The sequence below is a fragment of the Ixodes scapularis genome, unplaced genomic scaffold, assembly GCF_016920785.2.
Source record: "Ixodes scapularis isolate PalLabHiFi unplaced genomic scaffold, ASM1692078v2 PGA_scaffold10__122_contigs__length_95168666, whole genome shotgun sequence".
NCBI lineage: Eukaryota > Metazoa > Arthropoda > Arachnida > Ixodida > Ixodidae > Ixodes > Ixodes scapularis.
The window spans coordinates 34177502-34200328 of NW_024609836.1; the positions used below are offsets into that span (position 1 = coordinate 34177502).

The 22827-nt window shown below is 44.4% G+C and overlaps 1 protein-coding gene across 1 annotated transcript in view; it reads right to left on the bottom strand.

Moving 5' to 3' along the window:
• Positions 1 to 3295: 3295 nt before the first annotated feature.
• LOC121047289 (ATP-binding cassette sub-family C member 2-like) overlaps positions 3296 to 22827 on the bottom strand; it is a 40118-nt gene continuing 20586 nt past the window's right edge. Inside the window, exons 5-7 of the mRNA XM_040502412.1 lie at positions 13457 to 13623; positions 5714 to 5908; positions 3296 to 3425 (exon numbers count right to left, since the gene is read on the bottom strand). Coding sequence (XP_040358346.1) covers positions 3296 to 3425; positions 5714 to 5908; positions 13457 to 13623 — 492 coding nt within the window. The remainder of the gene's footprint in view (positions 3426 to 5713; positions 5909 to 13456; positions 13624 to 22827) is intronic.

Genomic DNA, 22827 nt, shown 5'->3' on the forward strand with positions numbered 1-22827 from the left:
CCCATACCGGCTGCAGCACAACACTGGGACCGTGGAGAGTGTTGTTTGCATTCAGAAATGTCATTTCGCGAGCCATAATCGCGAGCAGTTTTGTCGTGCCCGCTGAGCAGGAGAACCGGGGGACCCTCTCTAGAGCGGTTCCCGTTTCCGCCGCGAGAGGGCAAGCAACGAGCTGGAGACGCGAATACAGGAACTCTAGCTGAGCTAAGACTTGAGCGCCATCTGTACTCTGAAAGATGATGAATAAAACAGACTCCGCGCACTCTTAAGTTTTACTGCTTAAATCGAGTTTTATGTAAAAACTACGTGTGAAAACGTGTCTTTTTCTGGCCCAAATGCTTATATAATGTTTTAGCTTTGAACATATTCTCTTATATCCACATTGCTACACCCCAAAATTGTTAAGTTCTTTCAGCCGAGAGATCTCCCGTCAAACTACTGGAAAACTGTCGGAGTCAAGAATCAATTTTATTATCAGGTGCCCAGCCACAACCATATGGACTTAGTGCCGGCACACCCAGATATTGAAACACTAAACACAAGTTACATAAAGCCATAACGACAATATATACGTAAAAAAATAAACAACTAGTAAAAACTCACAAGCGTTATAACTTAAAAGAACACTGCAATTGAACATAAAAAAGATGACAGAGAAAAATAATATTATTTGAAGTTTATAGGATAAAGCGAAATGAGGAGAGCTTCACATGATATTAAGTAAAGATTAGAGATTTTTAAATGTTTTGTTAATCCTTCAATATCATTAGTTCAGTATAGATTTTGAAAAATAAGCCACCTCCAGTCTTTCTTCGTGCCCGTTGTAATATTGTGATATTCTGGGGATTGGTCCTAATCTAATATAAGCTCTAGCTTTTAAAACAAGAAATTGAGCCTTGTAGGCGCTCTAGGTAGCCCAACAGATTTAGTTTAGAAAAAGAGAATGGAGAATAAACTGGTACGTACGTGTGGAGCTTGTTAAAAAAATAACAAAACGATTCTTTTCGTCGTCGACGTGGGTTAAGTAATCGTGCGCTGTTCGACATAACCTTATAACTGAAATAATAATGCTGATTCTTAATCAAATAGTGATGCTTCAATACTGAAATAAATTGATGCTTCGCCGGATATTTCGGTGAATATAGTATAATTTATTTATTTATTTGACATACTATTATTTCAAACCACGCCTTTGATAGGGGTGGAAAGCAAAGCCAGGCCTTGAAAAGGAAAATGATTTAAATAAAATATACAACGGAAATCAAAGAACAATCCAGAAACTGCGGTGCATAAATTACGAACAGTACAAATAGGTACAGATTATAGTAAATCGGTATACTTAGGAAAAAAACACAAACTGTCATATACAACACTTATGCTGTATCCAAATAGGATGAAAACAAGATTGAATTATGGAGCGAAGCAACTTTTTTGAAACACAATCCAGTGTCTCACTATGCGTAGAAAAAAAAACAATCTTGATTAAACGAAGATGATTGCAAGCAACCTGAGTCCTTGTCAGAGTGATACATGGTTGACGAAATGTTATGTAACTTGATAGGTCAATGAGCAGTGAAACAGAAAAAGCAATGAAAAGAAGTTTCAAGCATCTGTTTTTCCGGCTAGATTAAGGTGAGTCTTACAGACCTCCTCCACACCATCTGTGCGTAGGTCCAGTTTAGTACGTCTGCGTAAGCTGTAGAAAGCAAAAAAGTACATGGAATGTTAAATTCTCCAGCCATATGCTTCTATTAACAACGCATAAAGTATTTTACACTCCATGAACATCAGCTCGCTGGTTTGGATCCAGTACGATACCGTGGCTTCTTTACATCACGTAAAACAATTGATATTTTTATTCGGTACCACTTAGAAACAGGCGCTGTGTGTTTTGAAATTACTCCAGTTTTTGAACGATTTAGAAGTCGCCTGTTTTCTTTGCACCAATTGTCGTATGAACTCATGTCGGTCATTAGCTTCATGAAGCAGTCATTTGCTCCAATACTTTGTATATTCATATATTGGAATATACCGTACCCCGATACCCAATAAATTATTTCGATCTTTGGATTATGGCATGGAAATCTTATTGAATTCTATCATGATTTCAGGCTTCCAGAAATTATTCCTTTCTCAGCAACCTGAATTTCATGCTTCCGGAAACAACTCCAGTTAGATTTCCAGCTTTATATTCCAGATAGCGAAAAGTTATAATGGATTTGGGGTAGTGAATGAATTTGAGATAAGACGAAAATGTATGGAAAATAAAAAGGGACGCAAACAACTTCCTGGTGCACACCGTACTTTAATTTGTATATCGTGGAGGTCGAGTCATTAACTCATAAAAGCGTTTTTTTTTTTAGACCGCAGCTCTTTGGCGCCCGTTTCCGGCTTGAGCGGCGTCGCCGTTGCCGTCGGCGTAACTGCGCGGTGCATTATGGATAGTATACCATAATGCACAAGGAGGGGAAGAGGACGTGGGGGATGGGAGGAAAAGGGGAAGAGGACGTGGGGGATGGGAGGAGGAGGGGCAGAGGACGAGGGGGAGGGGAGAAAGAGGGGGAGAAGGACGAAGAGGAAAAGGAGGACAGGAGGGGAGGAGCTTGGAGGACGAGGGGAAGAGGGGTATACCCTCCCTTCAGTACCCTTCCCTCTTCCTCCTCGAGAGCTGCGCTCCTATTCGGCGTTACAGGGTGTTGTAAACGTCTTTCATTTTTGCTCTGTAGATATACAATTCTATACAATTTAAATACCTCCATCAATACCATAGTGACAGAGGTTATGTAAAAATAATACATGATTAGTAAGGTTGAAGGCCTTGCTAAAATAAAAATAAAAATATAATAATAATAATAAAATAATACTGATAATAATAATATAATAATAATAATATATTAATAATTTTAATAATAGTAACAATAATAATAATAATAATAATAATAGTAATAATGTTTATTTCAATTTTAAAGAAATGGTGGAGAGACAGGGAAAAAGCTTCAATGCAAAGCTAGTCGAGGTTAGAGCCACACCGGCAGTGGTATAAATCACTTCGGGCAGTTTAAACAATACCAATACGCAAAAACTTATTATTACAGTAAAAAAACCAGAATAACTAAGTTAGACATTTACAATTTAAGTTCAAATATTCGAGAGAGAGCACGTAACTGTCCAGTTGACCCTGTTTACAGACGACACGGCGGGTGATTTATAGAAACGTCATCAAATTAGTGTTTGTCAACCTGCCAAATAAAAAGTAATCTTATTAAGCCTACGAAATAAGTATCTATAGTCTCGTCTAAGTCCGCAGCAATTTGTGATCAACGCCGTCACTCGAAGCCATATTTCGGAAGATCGAGTTTGGATCTGCCAGAAGTCTGTTCACGGGTCCAAATTCTTGAACCTCCCCGTCTGCCATCACGAGAACCCTAGAAACCAGGTTGAGGTTTATAATTAATCCAACATGCAACTACAATTAGGAATACTTAAAGTGCTCAGATGATACGAAGGTTAAAAATGTAAACTGTATACGTTTACGTCATATTTATGCCTATAAGACAAGTAAGTAGCTATAGAGAAAAATTTCCTTTAAATACTGTGGTTTCTGTGGTGCAAAATTATGGGGTAAATGTTTTATGATGTCGATAGTAAAGAAAAAAGATGGTTAGAGTGCAGGCGATCTGATGTATACTGAACATGATGACGAACCTTGGGAATGGGGTGACAAAAAATTAAGAACGGTAAGGGCTTGTTCACACATCTACGTTTGGGCGTGCCCTAGTGAGTTACGTTCATACGTAACCTCTTACTTCGCGAGGATACACTTCCATGGTGCACAATTTAGCGGGTATCCTTGGAACACTCAGTTTTCGCATATGTTTCGTAATTTTTACACGTATTTGTTTTGCCGTGAATTGAAATAATCCTTCACTATAAAAGAACTTAATATTTCTCCTGAATAGTGTGTAAATTTGATCTCGTGAATACTGTAAAACCTTCAGTCTCGTTATACGCCTATGGGAAGTGCTTCTAAAGGTATCTGATAAGTGGCGTCGGCGTGCCAGTGTGCTCTCTTGTTGTAACGCAATGCGACGCTATCGAACACGCTCAAATGCGAATGTGTGAACCAGCCTTACGCAGTAAACCGATTGCTGCGTCAACCTTTCTAAACTTGTTCTTAATTTGTTCAAAACTTTGATCACAGTCACTTGTTGTAATGTGTGGTTCTTATGATTAAAATGTGCTCATACGGCTCTATAAATACGGCTCGTACATACATACGGCTCAAAGACCAATTGTGACAAGAAGCCAAAACGTACGTTTTCTTTTTTATTCCTCATTCATTTCCCGTGTTGCAACTGTCCCCTCTTTTCACGTTGTATTCCCCTCCTCGGTTTATGTGTGGACAGCGATATATTTTCCAAAAAATAAAAGTTAAAATTATGGCGTCTTGAATTAGTATTATAAAAAAATATCGTGCGAAAATAACAACAAAATTAAATATAACTTTTTTTAATTATTTTGATTTTTAGTAATATAATCAATCCTGTTGGCACCTGAAGAGGTGCTTGTGTGCTCTCATGCTACGGATGTATACTGTTAACTCGGCTTTTGAATATGAACTGAAAAGCGATGCGCATACAATTTTAATCCACTCCTTACCATGCACAAATGATTAGACAAGATGAAATATTTGTACATATAAATCACGTCTGAAACTTGCGCCAGTAAAGTATTCTAGAAGCGGAAATTGCGTATATTTTAAGGAACATGAAGCGACAAGTGCTCGGAATATTTCACCCGGGATATTTCTATCAAGCTACAGCGCGTCTTTACTAAACTGGAGCACCAAAAACCAACGAAGGTGTAAACATTAGACAGATAACAGATATAATATGTCTAATATAAATTATTACTATTAAATATATAATATAATAAATAAATGAAAAAATATGCGGTCATGGATGGTCATTTCGATGTTGTCCGGATTAGTGGTTAGTCTTAAAAGAAAATCAGGAATCCACCGTTATATCATTCAGCCTAAACACGTCGTGCAATGTTACTGTATACTCCTTCATTGACCCTTCACTAACATCCGCCGCGATATTTATGTAATAGCCTGAAAAGCAGACAAAAGGTTTAGACGGGTGTCAAGGAGTTCACATTTGTGAATTAACGTAGAGCAATATTTGAACAAACGGAGATATCCAATTAACAATTAACAATGAAGCAGCGTTTAGAACGCCATCAAATGGTGGCATCCCCAAGCAAATGTAGACGCTGAGAAATTGCAGGGTGTGGCTTCTAGTGTTACCGAATCTTACTTTTGATTCTCTATTCGTCGTTCTTACCTATCTAATGCAGAAATATTATTGGCTGCAAACCGCTAATAAGATGCCGCTGACTGGCCGCGATCTGCGCTTTTAACCAGACAAGGTTAATGAGCTCGTTGCGCGCTGACCTCAGTGGCGTGCCAGAAATGGCGGCGTGACTCGAAAATCCGGTTTTTTAAACTGTCAGTGACAATGGTAACTCTATATTTTTCCCATGTACTTTTTTTTTTTTTTGCAGGTTGTTTAGGTGAATTACGAGGCCAAACTTTTCTGAACAATTACCTTCCTTGGTGTAATAAAGTTAACATTAGAATCAGATTATACATATTTAAAAAATTAGAATAAAAACTCCGGCAGAAATAAAGAGAGAGAAGGATACTCACATATCGTAATCCAGTATCGTATGTATGCGGTGAGCGACGGTTAGTACTGTGCAGCTGGCAAAGTTACTCCTTAATGTGGCTTGCACGAGGCGGTCGGTGTCACTGTCCATTTGTGAGGTTGCTTCATCCAAAATCAACACTTTGGGCCGTCGAAGAAGTGCCCGTGCAAGACAGACCAGCTGACGCTGTCCCACGCTAAAGGGGTGAAGAGAAAAAGCATTCGGTAGATATTAAGTTTATAGCCTCTCGTTTACTTTAAATGATGGGTTCTTTACACCACTTCATTTAACGCGTCCAATTAGGGTAACAAGAGTGGCTTGAACTAAATTCAAATCTGAAAAGTTATTTAACTATTAGGTTGCAATAAAAAACTGACCGATGGTTTGGTCAGGGGTATTGCGCCCTGTGAATACAGCCTTTAAGTGCAAATATATTCTGTTAAGGACGCGATATACAGACAAAAGTCGCACACAAGGAAAAAAACGCAAAACAAAAAGGAGCACAAACTTTAGAATAAGATGGAGAGCAATCGCGAGCCGATCTCGGCACAATACGTCTGGATCATTAATCTCCCGCAATCGGCATGTCACGCTAAGATATCATATCGGATTCGTGGTTTTATTTTTGTTTCTTATGCGCTTTAGTATCGTAGTCTCTCAAGAACCCAACGAAGAGCAAAATTTCGTTTAAATGTATCATCATATTCAGGCTATTATGGCAAAAGTCTACAAATATCCGACTGAAACGTGCGGGCCAATGGGTTTATTTGCAGTCAAGAAAAAAGAAAAAAACTCCCTCTGCACTACATCACTAACATCACCATCATTATGAAGAAGCGATTGAAATTCAAAATGTTTCTTTTGTAAAGCTGCGAGTACTTGATAAAGAAACAGTACTGAATTTTAATCGAACTCGTTGATGCTACACATATTTGGGGACAAAACCGAAGACGACGGACGAAGAAGAGAACAAACAAAAAACGTCTCAATCAAAGACGTTTTGTGTTTGTCGCCTTCTTGAAATAAAAAAAATTCAAATACATTTTTTCTTTAAAGCACCGGTACTGGCCGCTAGGTGGTTGAACGGAACGGATGGGTCGCGCTTGGGCTCTGCACCCGACTCCCTTCTCAGCAGGACCCTAGCAACGCAAGCCCACCAATTCCTGTACACAGTTTGGTAAAGGTATTGCCAAGCTCTGGGCGATGTTTCGACAGAATTGGACCTTTTTGTAGCCGGATGACGACCATCAGAAGAGCCTAGCACGTAGGTAGGCTTACCGCGGTGCCCGGCGAATCGAGCCCAAAGGCAGCAAGCAGCTGGTGACCAGAACCAGACTTGGGAAGTGATCCGTTACAAGTAACGAATTACTTGTAATCTGCTACTTTTTCAAGTAAATTTGCAATTGATACGTTACTTCTTTTGTGGCAGTAATTTGAAATTTCTTTTTGTAGCGAAATATTGGTGACGGATTACTTTTATTACTTGTTACTTATAAAAAATATAAACATAATATAGAAACTTCAGCAATATGAGCAGGCAAGTCGGGAACATAAAGACAGCATGTTCAACAAGGTAGAGAACATCGTGACGAGGAAAGCTTAACCGAAACGAAAACAATATTCTTGTATGACCGCTCACTAGGACCACTAAAAAAACATGCAATGCCCATACAAATATGCGAAAAATAAAGATCAAGAAGTGAACGCCGACTAGGCGTTGTCTTCTTGACCTCTTAGCGGATGTAGAAGCTGCTACAGAGCATGCGCGGCACTAGCTTCGTCTGCACAATTCAGGGATCACTTCCGGTCGCCGTAAGCTAGCGGGATAGCGGGTGTGGTTGCAGCTTTCACTGCCCTGTCAGCTTACAGGTGAGTGGAGTGCACCTACATTCTTTCTTTTAAATATAGTATTTTATTTCTTCAAAGACTAATGCGGGCGTATGAGAAATGAAACGTGGTGTTGCCGAACATTTTTGAAAACATCAAAATGTTTCTATTGTTTTCTTGATAAGTGTACGGGAAAACTAACGGGAAACTAAACGGTGACGTAACGAGTAAACTTATCCGTTACTTTTCAGCGTACGTTGTTTGTAACAGCAATTGATTACATTTGAGGCTTGGTAGTTTGTAATTGTAATCTATCACATCTTTCAAGTAACGGGCACAAGTATGGCTGGAAGGCAACGATGCCAGCCCCATGTGTATGCAAAAAGATATAACTGGACGCCCCAAGCGCACTCGCAGAGGACGAGGAACGGTGGCGGCTACCGCAATAGTAACCGAAGTGACGGTGCTACGATTGCAGCAGCAACAACAGCAAAGACATTCGAAACCAAATTCAAGAATGAGAAGGAAAGATAGCATGCCGAGCGAAGGGCAAGAGGGCGGCAGCCTCAGGAACCGCAACAGCTACGATCTCCAGTCCTCCTGGCCCGCAAATAAACCCAGTTGCGAAGACGGTTACAGCGACAGCACGTGGACGTGGACGACGAGGAAGATCAACTCAACGACCATGCAAAAAAAAAACGCAACCTGCAGCTGTACTATGGTCCCAGAGATTGGCTTGCCTCCCGTTCGAACTATGGTCCCTTAGTTCGAACGGAATATGCTGAAAGGGTAGTGCATTTCCCCCTCTCCTCGCGTTTTCCTCCTTTCCATCGAGGGCGATCCTCCTCCTCCAGGTTTACTTTCCTTTCGCAAGTGTTCGTGAAATAGAAGCAAATCTGAAAGCCACGCGCTCGAGCCTGTGCTTCTCCCTCTGCTTCACGCAACTCATGAGAAACCCAGAACTTTTAAGGGTAATTTTAAGCATTAACGATCATTTTGCCGAGCCAGCAGCTTGGTTTACTTCGCACACATTTAATAAACATCGAATACTACCTGCATCTGTACACATACGCATGGAGGAACATGCGACGTCTGCTATTTACGCGCGTCGTGTATTTAACTACTCATCGAATGCACCCATCTCCCTCGGATGCAGTCGAAACTTTTCCGATCGATCCGGTGGAGTCGTTGCCTTCGTCGCTGAATATTTTCTTATCCCGTGGGGACGGTAAAAATACGCCTTTTCTTTTGAAAGGAGGTTTGTACAATCCACAAAGCAGCAAGATGGCATCGCGTTGCCGCCGAGGTTCAGCAGCGGAGCCCCCTACCCCTCCCCTCCCCTCCCCCTCCCCCCCCCCCCCCCCCCCATTTCGTCGAACGAATATGGCGCCAGTTAAGAGCCGACGACCGAATCGCGCGGGATCATGGGAAGGTAACGGCCACGTGTCACGCCCGATCCATTTGAAGTGAGGGGAAAGATAATTTTAGAGGAGAAGGGCATGGATGCGAGGACGAGTTTCGCTTCCCCATTTTAGACTGGTTTGCGCTACATTTCAGTATACTGTAAAACTAGGGTTTCGCGTTTTCGGTTTTTACTTTCTCGAAATTCGGCGTACTTTTTTCCGGTGCTTATTTTAAAATTCAAGTTTCGTTTTCTTTTTTTTTTTTTTTCTTCAGTTTATATTTATTCCCCAAAAAGTTTACCGTTTTTTTTCGGTGAATATGATAGAAACACCATCGGACATCGGATCAGATGATCCTTGCAGCTGTAATATGTGTGATCACTCAAAGAATAACGACACATATACATACGCGGTCTACGCTACAACTTCCGTCAGTACACACCTCAAAATTGTGAAATTGGGGGGCATAATCTTCAGCGCGCTTCTTTTTTCTTCCGCTCCTGACGACGTAACTCTCTGAGGTGTTGACCGTACAAGAACCAGCGGAATGGCAAAAAAAGAATCTATGGCATTGATGTTCTCAACCAAAGGGAAGTTTGAGAGAGGGTGTTAAGAAAGGTATTTGCGGCCTTCCTCGATGTCCTTTGAAGTCCATGGAGTGATAAACCTTATACTAGCCCACATCCGAACTTTTCTTTTTAGGACCGGGAACTTGACACACTAAGCCCGATCACAGAAAAGGCACAGATGTCCCGTGAAGGCCAATCCAAGACCTCTTTTGTTGCATGTTGAACCTTGGAAGGGGGCAATCACGAAGACATCACACAATACGGAGTTTTAGTAGACCGTGTTTCCCCCTCCACTAACCCTCCGCAACGAAGAAACCGCCACTGCGCCTGCGTGCCGATGGCCTCGGCTGTAAAGTTCCGGGTAGCGGAGGGGCTTAGCGGAGGAGGAAACACGGTCTACTAAAACTCTCTAATGTCGAACTTTGCAAAACCCTCTCTCTCTCTCTGCCCCCCCCCCCCTCCCTCACCCACCTCAGTTTTAACCGAAAAAACTTACTTTTTTCGGTTAAAACCGAATTTTAGAAAACGGATTACAAATACTTTTATCAGTTTTTATCGGTTTTCATCGGTTTAAACTGAAAATTCCGAACCTACAAACTGACCTTTTTTTGGTCAAAACTGAATTTCGAAAATGAATTTGGCGTACTTTGGGCGTATTTGGCGTACTTGGCGTACAGAGAGTTTCGGCAAGGAGCACACCACTGACGCCAACTCGGGTGTCGAGACGATATGCAGCAAAGAAAAGCCGTGTCGCGCAATCTGCGAAGAGAACGGCCACCTGGCAACGGATGCCATATATGCGGAGAAAGCGCGACGCACAGAGGAGATGAAAGAACGCACGCAACGTAGGTCGCGCAATCATACAAGACGCCTCAGGACCAAAACCACGATCAACTTTCAGCAGCAACAATCGAGAGGACAACCAACGCATAAACAGCAGAAGAAGGCAATGACGTGTAAATCAATACAGCGTGAAACCTCGAAATGAAACAAGCAGCGCCGGCAGCCACGGACCTGACCCACACTCGAAAGGCGTGCCGTCTCCAGTACCTGTTCATACCGCCGACCACCGGACTAGAGATGCTCCCCGTACGTCAAGGAATCGAATGGGCAGTAACGCACGCTGGACCTGAAACGCGTAACGTCACCATTTACACTGACTCGCAAGAAATGCTGAAGGAACTATCTGGAGCGCTGAGGATAGGAACGTCAGCCCACGACATCTTGACACTCTGCAGAGACCTACAGGTCACATGCAACATCGAAACCCAAGTATTCTAAGTACCAGGCCACGCTGGCAACGAGGAAAATGGACCCGCTAACAACCAAGCGAGAGACCCTATCAAACCGCTCACGGGTAGGCGCGACGACGGAGGCACCCTCGAACAAGTCACAACTGAACACGGAAAACGGGAAAGAGACTCAAGCAAATAATGCACAAAGAGAGTAAAAGAATATTCCAGGCAGCGAAAACTGCTTTCTAAAGGCCTGCCCCAAGCAGCGCTGGTACTGGTTCACAAGGCCAGAACGGGCGCTGCGCTCATCGAGGACACAATGGCCAAGTAGCAAGTCTACACTTCCTTGAAAGAAAGGCGCCACCACTTACAAGAACAGGACCAACCAGAAACCACAACCTCCCATTCAAAAACAACGAATCGGACCATGACAACAGAGAAACCCTCACCATATCAGCATTGGTAATCCCGTGCAGCACATACGACAGATGGTGCAGACCCACAATCCACACTTTATTATAGGGCTTTTCCGGCTTGGAGCAACCGAGAAGACATTAGAGGGGGCCCAATATCACCACATTGGAGAAGATGACCTCTCCAGAAGCGAATACTCGACAAATTATACTTTTCCTGTGGGAGTTTGCCAAGGAAGCCGGCATCACTAAAAGGACTCAACAAGTTCCTCTGTAACCCTTCACAACTTACCCCTAATTAGTTATCCGTGCAAACATTTTGTTCAATAAAGTTTAGCACTAGCAGAAAAAACAGCGAGCGCATGGTTTTTCACTGTTTGTATGGCATAAATAAGCAATAATTGGTCACGCGAGAGCTTCCGAATGTCTAAAAAGTAGTAATAATTACTTCCCATTCACAAAATAGGGACCAAAACCTGATTACAAACCATCGGCCGATATCCCTGCAAGGTGTTTTCAACACATATCAACATAGCAAGACACAGATAAAATTAACTTCTTAGAAAACAATAGATTGTTATACCCAAGATAACATGGATTCCATAAAACACTTTCATATGAAACGCAGCTGTTGCATATTACCCTGGATATCTTTCTTAACGTTCATACTATCCATGAAGTCATGCCATAATCCTAGACTTTTCAAAGGCATCTTATAAATTCCCTTATTAGCTCTTCGTTGTAAAACTAACCTATCTAAAAATTCGTCCATTTATAACCAATTGGATTCCGAAGCTTCTCAAGAATTGCTCTCAGTACACTTTCGTTAATAACAATACGTCTTGTAAGTTCCTGTAACTTCGGGCGTCCCACAGGAAGCTGTGCTAGGCCCATTATAGTTTTTAGCATATATAAATTATTTAAAAAAATACTAATATCCTCTGAGGGACTTTTTCAGATAAGTGCGTTATTTATAGGTCAGTCAATACCACATGATTACGCAGCAAACAAAAAACCGACCTAAACATAACCGAACTATGGTGTCATAACTGGCAGGTGAGCTTCGACATGAAAGCATACAAGTTACTAACACTCCTTTAGTCGTTCTTACCACTTAAGAAATTCACCTCACCAAAGACGTCCCATAGAACAGTCACATTAAAAAGTATTTTAAAGGCTAACAGTCAACTTGGCTATCTTAAAGCTAACCCCAAATTCGCTTCACCAGAAATAGATAATTTAACCTACACAATTATCTTAAGATTACAAACTAAATATACATCACCGATATGGTCGCCATTTCAAAATGGTCTCACTAACGGAGCAGAGAGCATTCAAAAGAAAGCATTAAGGAACATTTTTTCACACCATTCTTTGCGACTAGCGTCATATATCTTCGCAATTATGCAAGCATCCAACACTTTCCTTACGACGTATGCTGTCCCGACTACTTTTTTTTCATAAGATATATTATCACAACCAGAATATGAAAGCGGCTTTTTTCAATACCCCCGGCCGAGTTTCCAACTGAATTAACAATTTGAGCGAACTCAAATTCATTCGTCCTGCTTCTGTTTTCGCAACTTCAAGGCTACGGAATTGCGGAATAGAATTGCTTGCCAAATAAGATTGTCCCTAATATTAACATAACGAAATTTCAGAAAACTCTTACTGTCTTTATTATTCAGAGTAATAAGACGTAAAATGGTAAAAACTGCAAGTTTATTAGTCTCAACTGTATGCCTGCACATACTTTGTTCTTACGGCTTTGTTAGGTTTTTCATGAATTTTGGAATTGTATTTCAATCCTCCCTGTGTATTACTCGGAAACAGGTCCTCGACATGTATAAAAAAAATGGACATTATTTATCGTCCTCATCCTGGTTATTATCATCATCGCCATCATCCCCATCATAATAATCATCAAACCCTTCTTTTCTTTTTCGTAATGATCGCCATTGTACTTCTCCTAGTAATTATCCTAGACCTCCGCCTTATAGTCATATCATTTTTTTAGGACCCGAACCTGTATTACATAAGGGAGTGGGCATACAAACTAAAAATTTGATCAACACAACATGAACACACAACGCAGATACAGTCATGTCTCGTTAATATGGACCCCGTTAATATGGATACCCCGCTATATGGACACCATTTTCGGGGACGAACTGGGAAAATACACGCATTTTTGTCTCGTTAATATGGACAACTCACATTGTGGACGATTTTTTAGGGGAACGGAGGCGTCCATATTAACGAGACATCACTGTACGTGAATGATGATATTAACTTACCTGAGGTTGGATCCGCCGTCTCCTGTCTCCATAAGTAGCTTGTCCTGATGTGCCAATACAAATTCCGCCAGATGGGCCTGCTCTAGGACTCGCCATAAGTCATCATCACTGTGCATTTCCGTGGGGTCCAAATTGTTTCGCAAGCTGCCTCTTACCAGACTAGGGTCCTGTAACACAAAAATTGGTTTGCAGTATGCTTCAATATTCAAACGATTGTACTTCGATTAAGGACAGCAATGTTCAGAGGATCAAACGTGTCGCTGTTTATATATTACCGGTGATATCCGTCATATCCTTAAAAAATCTCCCGTTTCAGGCTGCGGTCCTTCTGGCAAAGGTGGTGCAGTATAACATACCAATTAAATTTTATGTAATGGTAAGAGGTTGTTTTTTCAGGCTTGTTTCTGCTTATGCTCATAATCCTGCTCTTGAATGTTATCGTTTATAAGCACGTCAGTTGCAAAGCACGCAATCGATTTATGTAAACTGTTCCCGGCGTCATGTATCCATGAGCTCGACTACCATGGCATGCGATTTTGTTGAGCCTCAAGTAGTAGACAATATGAGGTGCACAGTCCTCAATGAAACGAAATGATCCAGGGGAACGCGTGGCAATGATGATTATGGTGATCCTGTGACCGCTCCCTTTGTGACGGACGAGCTCGAATATTCGTGCCCTAGTAAAAATTAAAAGGTAAAACAAAATCCTAAAAAGCAAAGAAAAAAAAATGAAAGCCGTTTACAAATTCCTGTAACGCCGAATCGGAGCGCAGCTCTTGAGGAGGAGTAGGGAAGGGTACTGAGGGGGGTCACGTCACCTGCGAATAGTCACGTGACCTCGGGGGGGGGGGGTAACGTCACCTCAAAACGGGCCCCTAAGAGCTGCGCTCTAAAAAACAAGAACAAAAGTGCACATCACTTTTTGTTGTCACCTATCTCGTGCCGCCAGTGCTCAAGTATTGCCTTCGTCCTCGGCACACACTGCATACACGAGTCAGAGTCCCGCCTAGTTGTTGCTAATGCAGCTGAGCTGGCCATGTTCGAGTCTCTCCCACACATTCCGCCTGCTCCGCTTGGGGACGCATTACCCGTGTCTGACATGAACGGGAGCCCTAATGCCTCGTTAGCATCCTCCCGGCATGGGAGGATGCTAACTTTCCCATGGTCCCCATGGACTTTTGTAACTAACCAATGAACATTTTGTTGTGCATCATTACCAAGGCGTCAAGGTGTTCATGAGCACAGAAATTAAACAAATGAATGAATGAATGAATGAATCAATCAATCAATCAATCAATCAATGGGGTTGGCGATGTTCCATCGGGGGTGGCACGAGGCACTCGCAGAATGGCACCAGGTGCTCCACTGTCTCGGCTCCCTTCCCGCACGCGCGGCACTCTGTAGATTGAACTTTGAGGTCATAGAGCTTTCGATAGTTCAGCGTTCGCAGGACGCTAGGCTATCGATCCACGCACAGCTGACGAATGCCTAAGCTGTTGTCATAGAGCCGCGTTTCAGCCGAGATGTTTGATTTGCGCTCCCTGTACAGCGTCATAGTTAATTCTGTATGTGCCACTTCTACCCACTGGAGGGCTTGTTTTTCTCGCACTCCCCTCTGCACATCTGCCTCGCACTTCACTCCTGTGAGTACATTCACAAACTCCACAAAGAAGGCAAATTTCTTCTCAAGTAGGTAGAGCCGCTTCTGCCAACGTGTGTGCACTGCCGTCATCTGTGTGTAAATGAATAACCTTCTGACACATAGGCTAACATCCATGAGCCGTAGTCGTGCGACGTCACCTATCTTACTGGCCGCCTCTATTGCCTCAAAGCTCGACCACACCAGGTCCCCATGGACGGCCTCATTGCCCACATTTCCTTGGCAGCCTAGGGCCTGTCACCTTACTTCTCGCTCTCTACTCTCCAGGATGTCGCGAACTTCACAAGGATGAAAATAACTGCATTGGCGAAAGTCAGCTCTGGCATTATTTCTGCCTTCCACACCTTCCGTGACACAAGGAACCTGTTGCAGCTCCACAGACTTCGTCTGCGGAAAACATTGACTCCTTGGAAAGCTGACTGGCGTATCTGTGCCTGGTGCCTTTGGAGGCATTCTGGAGCATTGAACAGAGGGATCCCGAAGTATTTATAGGAGTTCTGAATCGGCACCACCTCGCTACCCAACTTCAGGAAAGAGCATGTTGTCTCTTCTGGTTCTGCGAACTGAACCATTGCTGATTTCTTTGCATTGAAGCTTAGGTGTAGCGGTGTAGCCTCTTAAGTACACACGTCCAGTAGCCGCTGCATATCTTCAGCCGTCTCAGCCATGAGCACGATGTCGTCAGCGTAGGTGCAACCTGGTAGCACCCACTTCTCGCCACTTTTTAGATGGTTCAGGGAGGAGCCCATATCTCGACTGTGTTAGCCTCTCTTCCATCCGTACTACGTAGAACATGTATACAAGTGGCGAGAGTCGGCATCCCTGTCGGAGGCCCTATGTCACCGCCACCTCCTTCGACTTCATCCCTGCTAGGTCTGCCCTCACAGTGCTGCCCGATTAGAGAGATCGGATGATAGAAACACCCTGCTGTGGCAGCCCAACTGATTCAAGCAATGTGCGAGCATTGAGTGTGGCATACTGTCATGCGCTTTGGCGACGTCCAGAAAGCAGCACAGCAGCTATCGGTTTTCTTTTCGGGCAATCTCAATACACTGTGTGATTGTGAATAGCTTATTCTCAAATTGGCGTTCCCGCCGAAAGCTCTCCTGCAGTTCAGTAAGGTGACCGCTGTCATCTGCCTACCCTCCCATCCGTTCCTTGAAAATATATGCCAGTGCTCTGTATACTGTGCTTGTACCTGCGTAGATGTTGTCTGTGCTCACTTTCTTCGGGATCAACACCACTCGCTCGAGTCTCCAGTCTTCTTCTATAAGTTATTTTCCGCAGAGGATGTAGTTCAGGATGGACGCTAGTTGCTCTCTGGAATCCTTTTCCAGGCTGGAATACTGTCCCGCCTTTCGGAAGTGTTTTGCTTTAGATGAACCAGTGCGCGCACCACGATTTCTTTGCCAATTTCCCACCAGTTGGGATCACGTGGTGACCGAGCAGCCCCTTGAACTTCGGCATTGATCGTGTGCGCGGGAGAGATCTCCTTCAAGTGTGTCTTTGGATGCGAGCCCAGGTCGTCTACTTTGAGCCCTGTGCAGTCATTCAGGATCGATATAGTTTGCCCTCGGCCCTCCAGTGTGGCCAGGTAGTTCCAAAGCTTTCTCGCTGCATCTTTTCCGCTGAAGCAAATGTCTGATTTTTATCAAATTCGCCGTTTGCATTTTCTCCTGGGTCAGATGCCTGGCTATCGTTTCCGTGCTTGGTACAGTTTCCAGTTAGTTGTGGTTGTCTGCTCATAGTCTGCTTGGAAAGACTGGCGGTGCTTCCAATTTGCGGCCTCTCTGGCTAGGATGGCTGCTTTGACTTCCGCGTCCCACCCGCTCTTTCTTCGTCTCCTGCCGCTGGGACGTACTATGTCAGTTAATGAGGCTAAGTGCAGTCATGTAAGGTGTGTAACCTGCCGCGCCCGTCCTTTCAGTACGTTTTTTTTGTTCAAATAGATTTACCACTGTAGCTACCGCGTTCTCGGTGAGATAGCAACGCGTGGAACCTTCTAGTCTCACTCTCGCACTTTTCCAAGTTGCCCCGGTGAAGATGAATTGCAACTGTTTGCGGTCGTTGCTTATGCTACGTTCACCATCCTCGTCTATATGCACGTGCTCAAGAAACCACTCGAGGCCACGCAAGACAAGACTATAATTATAGTATTCTATACACTCCTTCGACCTCTGGCACACCATGTATAATGTCCTTCACACATTTTGCGGAGGTTCGCTACTCCTAGCTGCAGGTCCTCCGCTAGCTTCCGTAATTGCCTACCATTTCCATTTTTCTATCCATCTAGCTCATGAATGTGACCATTTAAGTCACCCAGGATTACCACATCTCTGCCTTGCCCCACTACGTTGACATCCCTTACAACATTGAAAGAAGAGTTAGGACACAGGCGAGAAGGTGCATATTAAGGAACATAATAACGCCGGAGATCCGTAAACTCGAAGGACACACACAACACTACTTCAGACACAGAAAAAAAAAAGTTTTATTCACAAAACACTCTCTTTATAGCAAACAAACCTCAGCCGACGCGGAAGTGGAAAAACAGTAAATGCTAGTATCAGCCAAAAGGGGGATCACCCATCACCAATATCTAATCACTTACAACCTACGAAGCCAACCACAACAAAAAATGGACATAACAAAGTCTACAAACTAAAACAGCGAAAACGTCCGCACTTGTTTATCAAGAACAACCGAAGGAACACTATCACGATTCCCTGCTGACATGACCCTAATTGTTCCCTTCGTAACAGGCTTAAAAGGATCAAATTGTTTTAAAAATATCTTTGTGAATTTTCTCTCGGGAACGCAATTGTTACACTCTCTATATGCTTGACTATTTTAGAGTTTGGCGACTTTGATAGCATTGCCCTTTTGTGCGATGGGTGGTCCCCCTGCTACTGATACCAGCATTTGCAGTTTTTCCACTTCCGCGTCAGCTGAGGTTAGTTCGATATAAAGAAAGTGTGTTGTGAATAAAACTTTTAGCTGCGTCTGAGACGGTGTTGTGTGTGTCCTTCGTGTTTCCGTGTCTCCGGTTTTATTATATCGCCTTACAACACATTGCAGGATGCTGTCATTTACGTTACCCCGCTCATTTCCCACCGAGAGAAAGAGCACACACACGGCGACTGGGTTCGCCACTAGACCACCAGTCAGCCACATTTCATTACGACAGTTGGTGGAGTCTCTGCACATTGTGGATGTCTGGCTCCAGAGCGCTCCAGCGTCCCCTCCTCGGCGTTCACCCACTTCACATTTGCACCCCACCCAACATCATTCTGGGTGCACTGGCGGTTCTTCGAAGTCTCGTAAGTGTGTTTTGGCAACACCAAAGAGGGTTATGTCCTCTGCCTTCATCACGCCGTATCGTTCCTGCCATTCCTGCTCCCTCCGTGCTCCTTAAGGTTAAGGAACCCCACCTTAACACACACCTGTACTTCGCGTTTGCGCCGCCTTCGTCCGCGTCTCTTGGTCCTTCCATTGCTCAAGTTCCCCGCATTTACGTCTCCATTTTCTTGGGATCGTGGTGAGCCTGCGGTTGCCGGAATTCGCTCCTGGTCCCTCAACATTTGTCTCACTATATTCTGCGGGGAGGTTGGGGGTAGCACCGGCAGACATACTTGAGTTGTATACTGCATTGAAGGCGCATGCGGCGATGTCAGTCGGGGAAACCCTGAGGCAAACCCTTGGCCGATACCTTCTGTTGTCAGTTGCGGAATGATCTGTGGGCCCCCCCCCCCCCCCCCATCTACATGATTCATCAGCTCGGTGTTCAAGAACTCCGGAATAATCGAGAGGCGACAGCCCCTCTCTGCGACATGATTAGCCAGAGTTGGCTGCATCATGTATTCCTGCGCATGAAAACAGTCCTCGGGCCCCGTGTTCTTTATCAGGGGACCTTGGTTGCTGGGCCGTAATGTATGCTCTTTCCGTAGTCTGGAAAAAACCGCCATTTGTCTCCTCCGTTCCCAACAAATCCCAAGGCCGATGGAACCGAATTCAGCCCCGGTATCGTCAAGACGTTGTGCTGTTGCCATTTCGGGGGGGGGGGGGGGGGGGGGGGGGGGGCGGTGTTGGTAATGTGGATGGTCGCGGTCGTCCTGACCATACCAAGCAGCGGTTGATCGTGTGTGGTCTTCCGTTGACTCTGTCTATCTCGTATTTCCTCCTCTCTCCTTCACTGTGTTCACGTTCTTGCGTTTTATTTTTGCATTCGTCCGCCGTAAAAAAGGTTTACCGCCTCCGCCAAGTTGTGGCTTACCAGGCGAATACCCTATTTTCTGTAATTTAGTACATCCTTCGTTATGAAGTCGTTGGCAGCAAGGTCCCTGCTGAGATCAACGTAGTTAGCATGGATATTCTTACATAATACTTTCAGCTTGAGATTTGGCAGCATCACACGCGTCTCCATAGCATTGCCCTTGCACATGATCTCTCAAATTGAGCAGATCGTTAGAGCTGCTTTACGCTTGTTCCACTTCTTTTGAAAGTCCTCCACAACATCGTCTGATTAATCTCCTCGCAGCAGATTGTTTATACCAACGTGTAGTATGTACATGAGGGAGACTCTTCGTGCGTGGCCTTCGTATTCGGTGATCATATCCTAAACAAGTTGGGCTGTGTTTCCTCTGTTCAGCAGCACTTCGAAGCTTTGCTGATCCTCAGTTTCTTCGCTGAAGGCTTTGGCAAATCTTGCCACATTGGTGTCCCATACGACCAGCACTTCCCGTTGCACTTCTTGGAGGGGGGGGGGGGGGGGGTGTTTTTGACCGCAGAATCGGCTGTCGTTCTCCTGGGTCTCATGTGACGGCGATGTTCAGAAGCAAACCTCTTGGTTTCAATTATTTTGCACCGTTCCCGGCTCCTTGACCTGTTTTTGTGTATGTGTATTCGTCACATCCTTGTCCTATAATAAAACCTCAGGGATATGGGCTCTCCATGCCTCACGCCACGAGACATCTCCAGGATGTTTCGATAACTTTTCGGTGGCCGCACGTGCATGTTTCCCAACTGCGCATCTACCAGTCTGTTAAGTCGTGTCTCCAGGCCTTCACAACGGGCCATCACACGCAATAAGGCTTCCCGACCGTCCAACCTCTCTCGCTTCTTCTTTTCATCTCCCTCTAAGATCTCTGCCAACCTAACAATGTATCTCCGGTCTACGTCCACTTGGTGCAACAGCTCTGTAAGACTGCGCAATTTGGCTTCTAACTTTTGAATCTTGTTCTGTTGAGATCTTTGTGCACACTGAACTGAGGTACAATTAAGGCAGCCACAGCCAGCGCTCTCTTCTATGGGATTTATGTTCACAAGCGTTACGTCCCGTGGTGTGTTGTCTGGAGTCGACATATTGGAATTGCTGACTTCTGGGTTTCCTCGTTCAGAAGCAGCTCCCTAGCAGCCGGTCTTACATGTCGCTATCCAGACTTCATTTGACCTACTGTCCTGCTGTCCAGTATTCGGAACAGGGTGGTGTTCGAAAAAAAAAAAAAAAACCCGGTGGTTTGGTGGTCCGGTTTACCCTTATTTTGTGAATCACCAAACGAAGTCTGTCCAGTCAAAAATTTCCCGGTTCTGGATTTCTCGGGACCAAGATCCGGTTCCCATGGAGAAATATTCCCTCATCGCAGTTCATGATTTCTTCCGTAGCATCCTTACAAATGTTCATGTCCATCGCGTTGCTTGCTGAGAACTCCTCATCTTCATTCAATACCACGTTGGTGCCAAAGATCTCCATCGAAGAAGTGTCGCACTCTACATCCGTCACCAAATTACTGGGAGCCCCTGTGATGGCCTATAATCGTCCCGTGAACTCACCCTTCTTGCCAGTGGTAGAAATACCCCGTGCCTTACGCTCCTTCAGATTTATCACCTTCATCGCTGCCATTGCCAAACGCGGGGCAGGGCGAACAGGGGAACTAACGTCAGTTGGGAGCAAGATTAGGATAGCCTCCCTCAGATCTTCAAGTCATTGCTAAGCCTATTACTTCACAGCCTTCAGTCTCTGTTTCTGTCAGCGCCCTGCTTGTATTGCAGTTCGAATTTATTCCACTACAAGATGTCCCTGCACAATATTGTTTCAATTCAGCCGCTTACTTCGTTTGAAGCGCCCGCAATCCAAAGTCTTTCGGGACCACAGTGCATCCGGGAATCAAACATTCGCTTTTTCTAACCACTAAATGTCTTACCGTTGAGCTTTTGCGCCATCTGCCGAGAAAAGCCACGGGCTATATGGTGTTGCGGGTCGCACATGCGCACAGCTGAGCCAAGCACTCAGAGACTGTTCGCACTCGGGGCACAACCCCCGGTGGCATGTCAACGCTGGCCATAACCCAAGCAGCACGGATTTTGGCCAAGCAATGGCTAGTGGCTGGGGATGGTCTTGTGGCCAGTGGTCAAATAGTGGCCCTTCATTGGCCAATGCTTGGCCGATGGCTGATGGCCAGTGGCCATTGGCCAATGGCCAGAGAAAAGTCAGTCATCGGCCAATCTCTGGCCACTGTCTGGCCACTGGCTAAAGGGCCATTGCCGGCCATTGGCCAATGCTTGGCCAACTCTGTGCTGGGGCCCTAATCTGGACACTTGGTGGAAAAGTCGGCGAGAAATTTGGCGGCTCTGATTGGCCGGCGCCAAGGTCAAGTGTGGCGTTGGCCAATCGGGGCCGCCAAATTTCTCGCCGTCGTTTTCGCCAAGCGTCCAGCTTAGGGCCCCTGCTTGGGATACTTGAAGCATAGTCGCTTTTCTCCTTAGCAGTAGGCTGTAGAGATTTATCTTTGTCAAACGTTAAAGCTGTGAAAAACCTGACAACCACTGGAATAAGGACACAGCTGATTTTAAATTAATATGTAGTTTCATGGATTGTGTTATTTTTCAATTTGATTAAAATAAAATATCTCGCCTTTTGACTGTTTTCTTTTTTTTAAATTTGGGGCAACCGTAACCGTAAACCCACAACTTGAGGTACAGCAATAAACGAACTTCGAGTGTCACACGAGGATAAAAAATGCGGGTAAGCCTGGGATTTATGCTTTATAGTAATCATCTATCCCTGCTATCTGGCGTGCTAGACGCGACGCCAGATAGCACGGCTTCTACCAGCAGGTGGTGCATCAGGTACGCAAGGGCACGCGCTCCTCTCGTTCGTTTCGTTTTGTTAGGCACTGTACACGGACTTTCAACGCCAAACGTGGTGCCGGACAGCTTCTACTTAGTACATCTGGCGGAGCAGATCGACCAAGTACAACCAGTTTGTGCTTCGTAAATTTTACTACTCATCGACACATCCAATTTAAGTAAGGGTGAGACCCATGTTTTCCAAAAGCTTACACCAGAATTATGGTGAAAAAACTGATGCCCATTAAACTCATCCGTTCATCAAGGGTATGCCACACATTGGTAAAGTGTAATAAACCCATTTCTAGTGGCTGGTGTGCTTTTCAATTCAGCATAGATGGAATAGGTAACGGCCATACGAATAACTCTTTTAGGCCACGTAGTACAAGTCTAAGTGCTAGCTTTAATTATGAGCTTCCCTTGCTTTAGGAGTTGTTTCTGAATTAAGCACTGTCGCTAAACATGAAACATTTCTAGTAAACAAAAACACCCATCGAATGTGAAAATGCCTGCCTGGACGTCGGTTACGAAGAAAATGCGATTACAATTAAGAAAAAAAACGTATTTAGGATTCGCACAGCTTGCA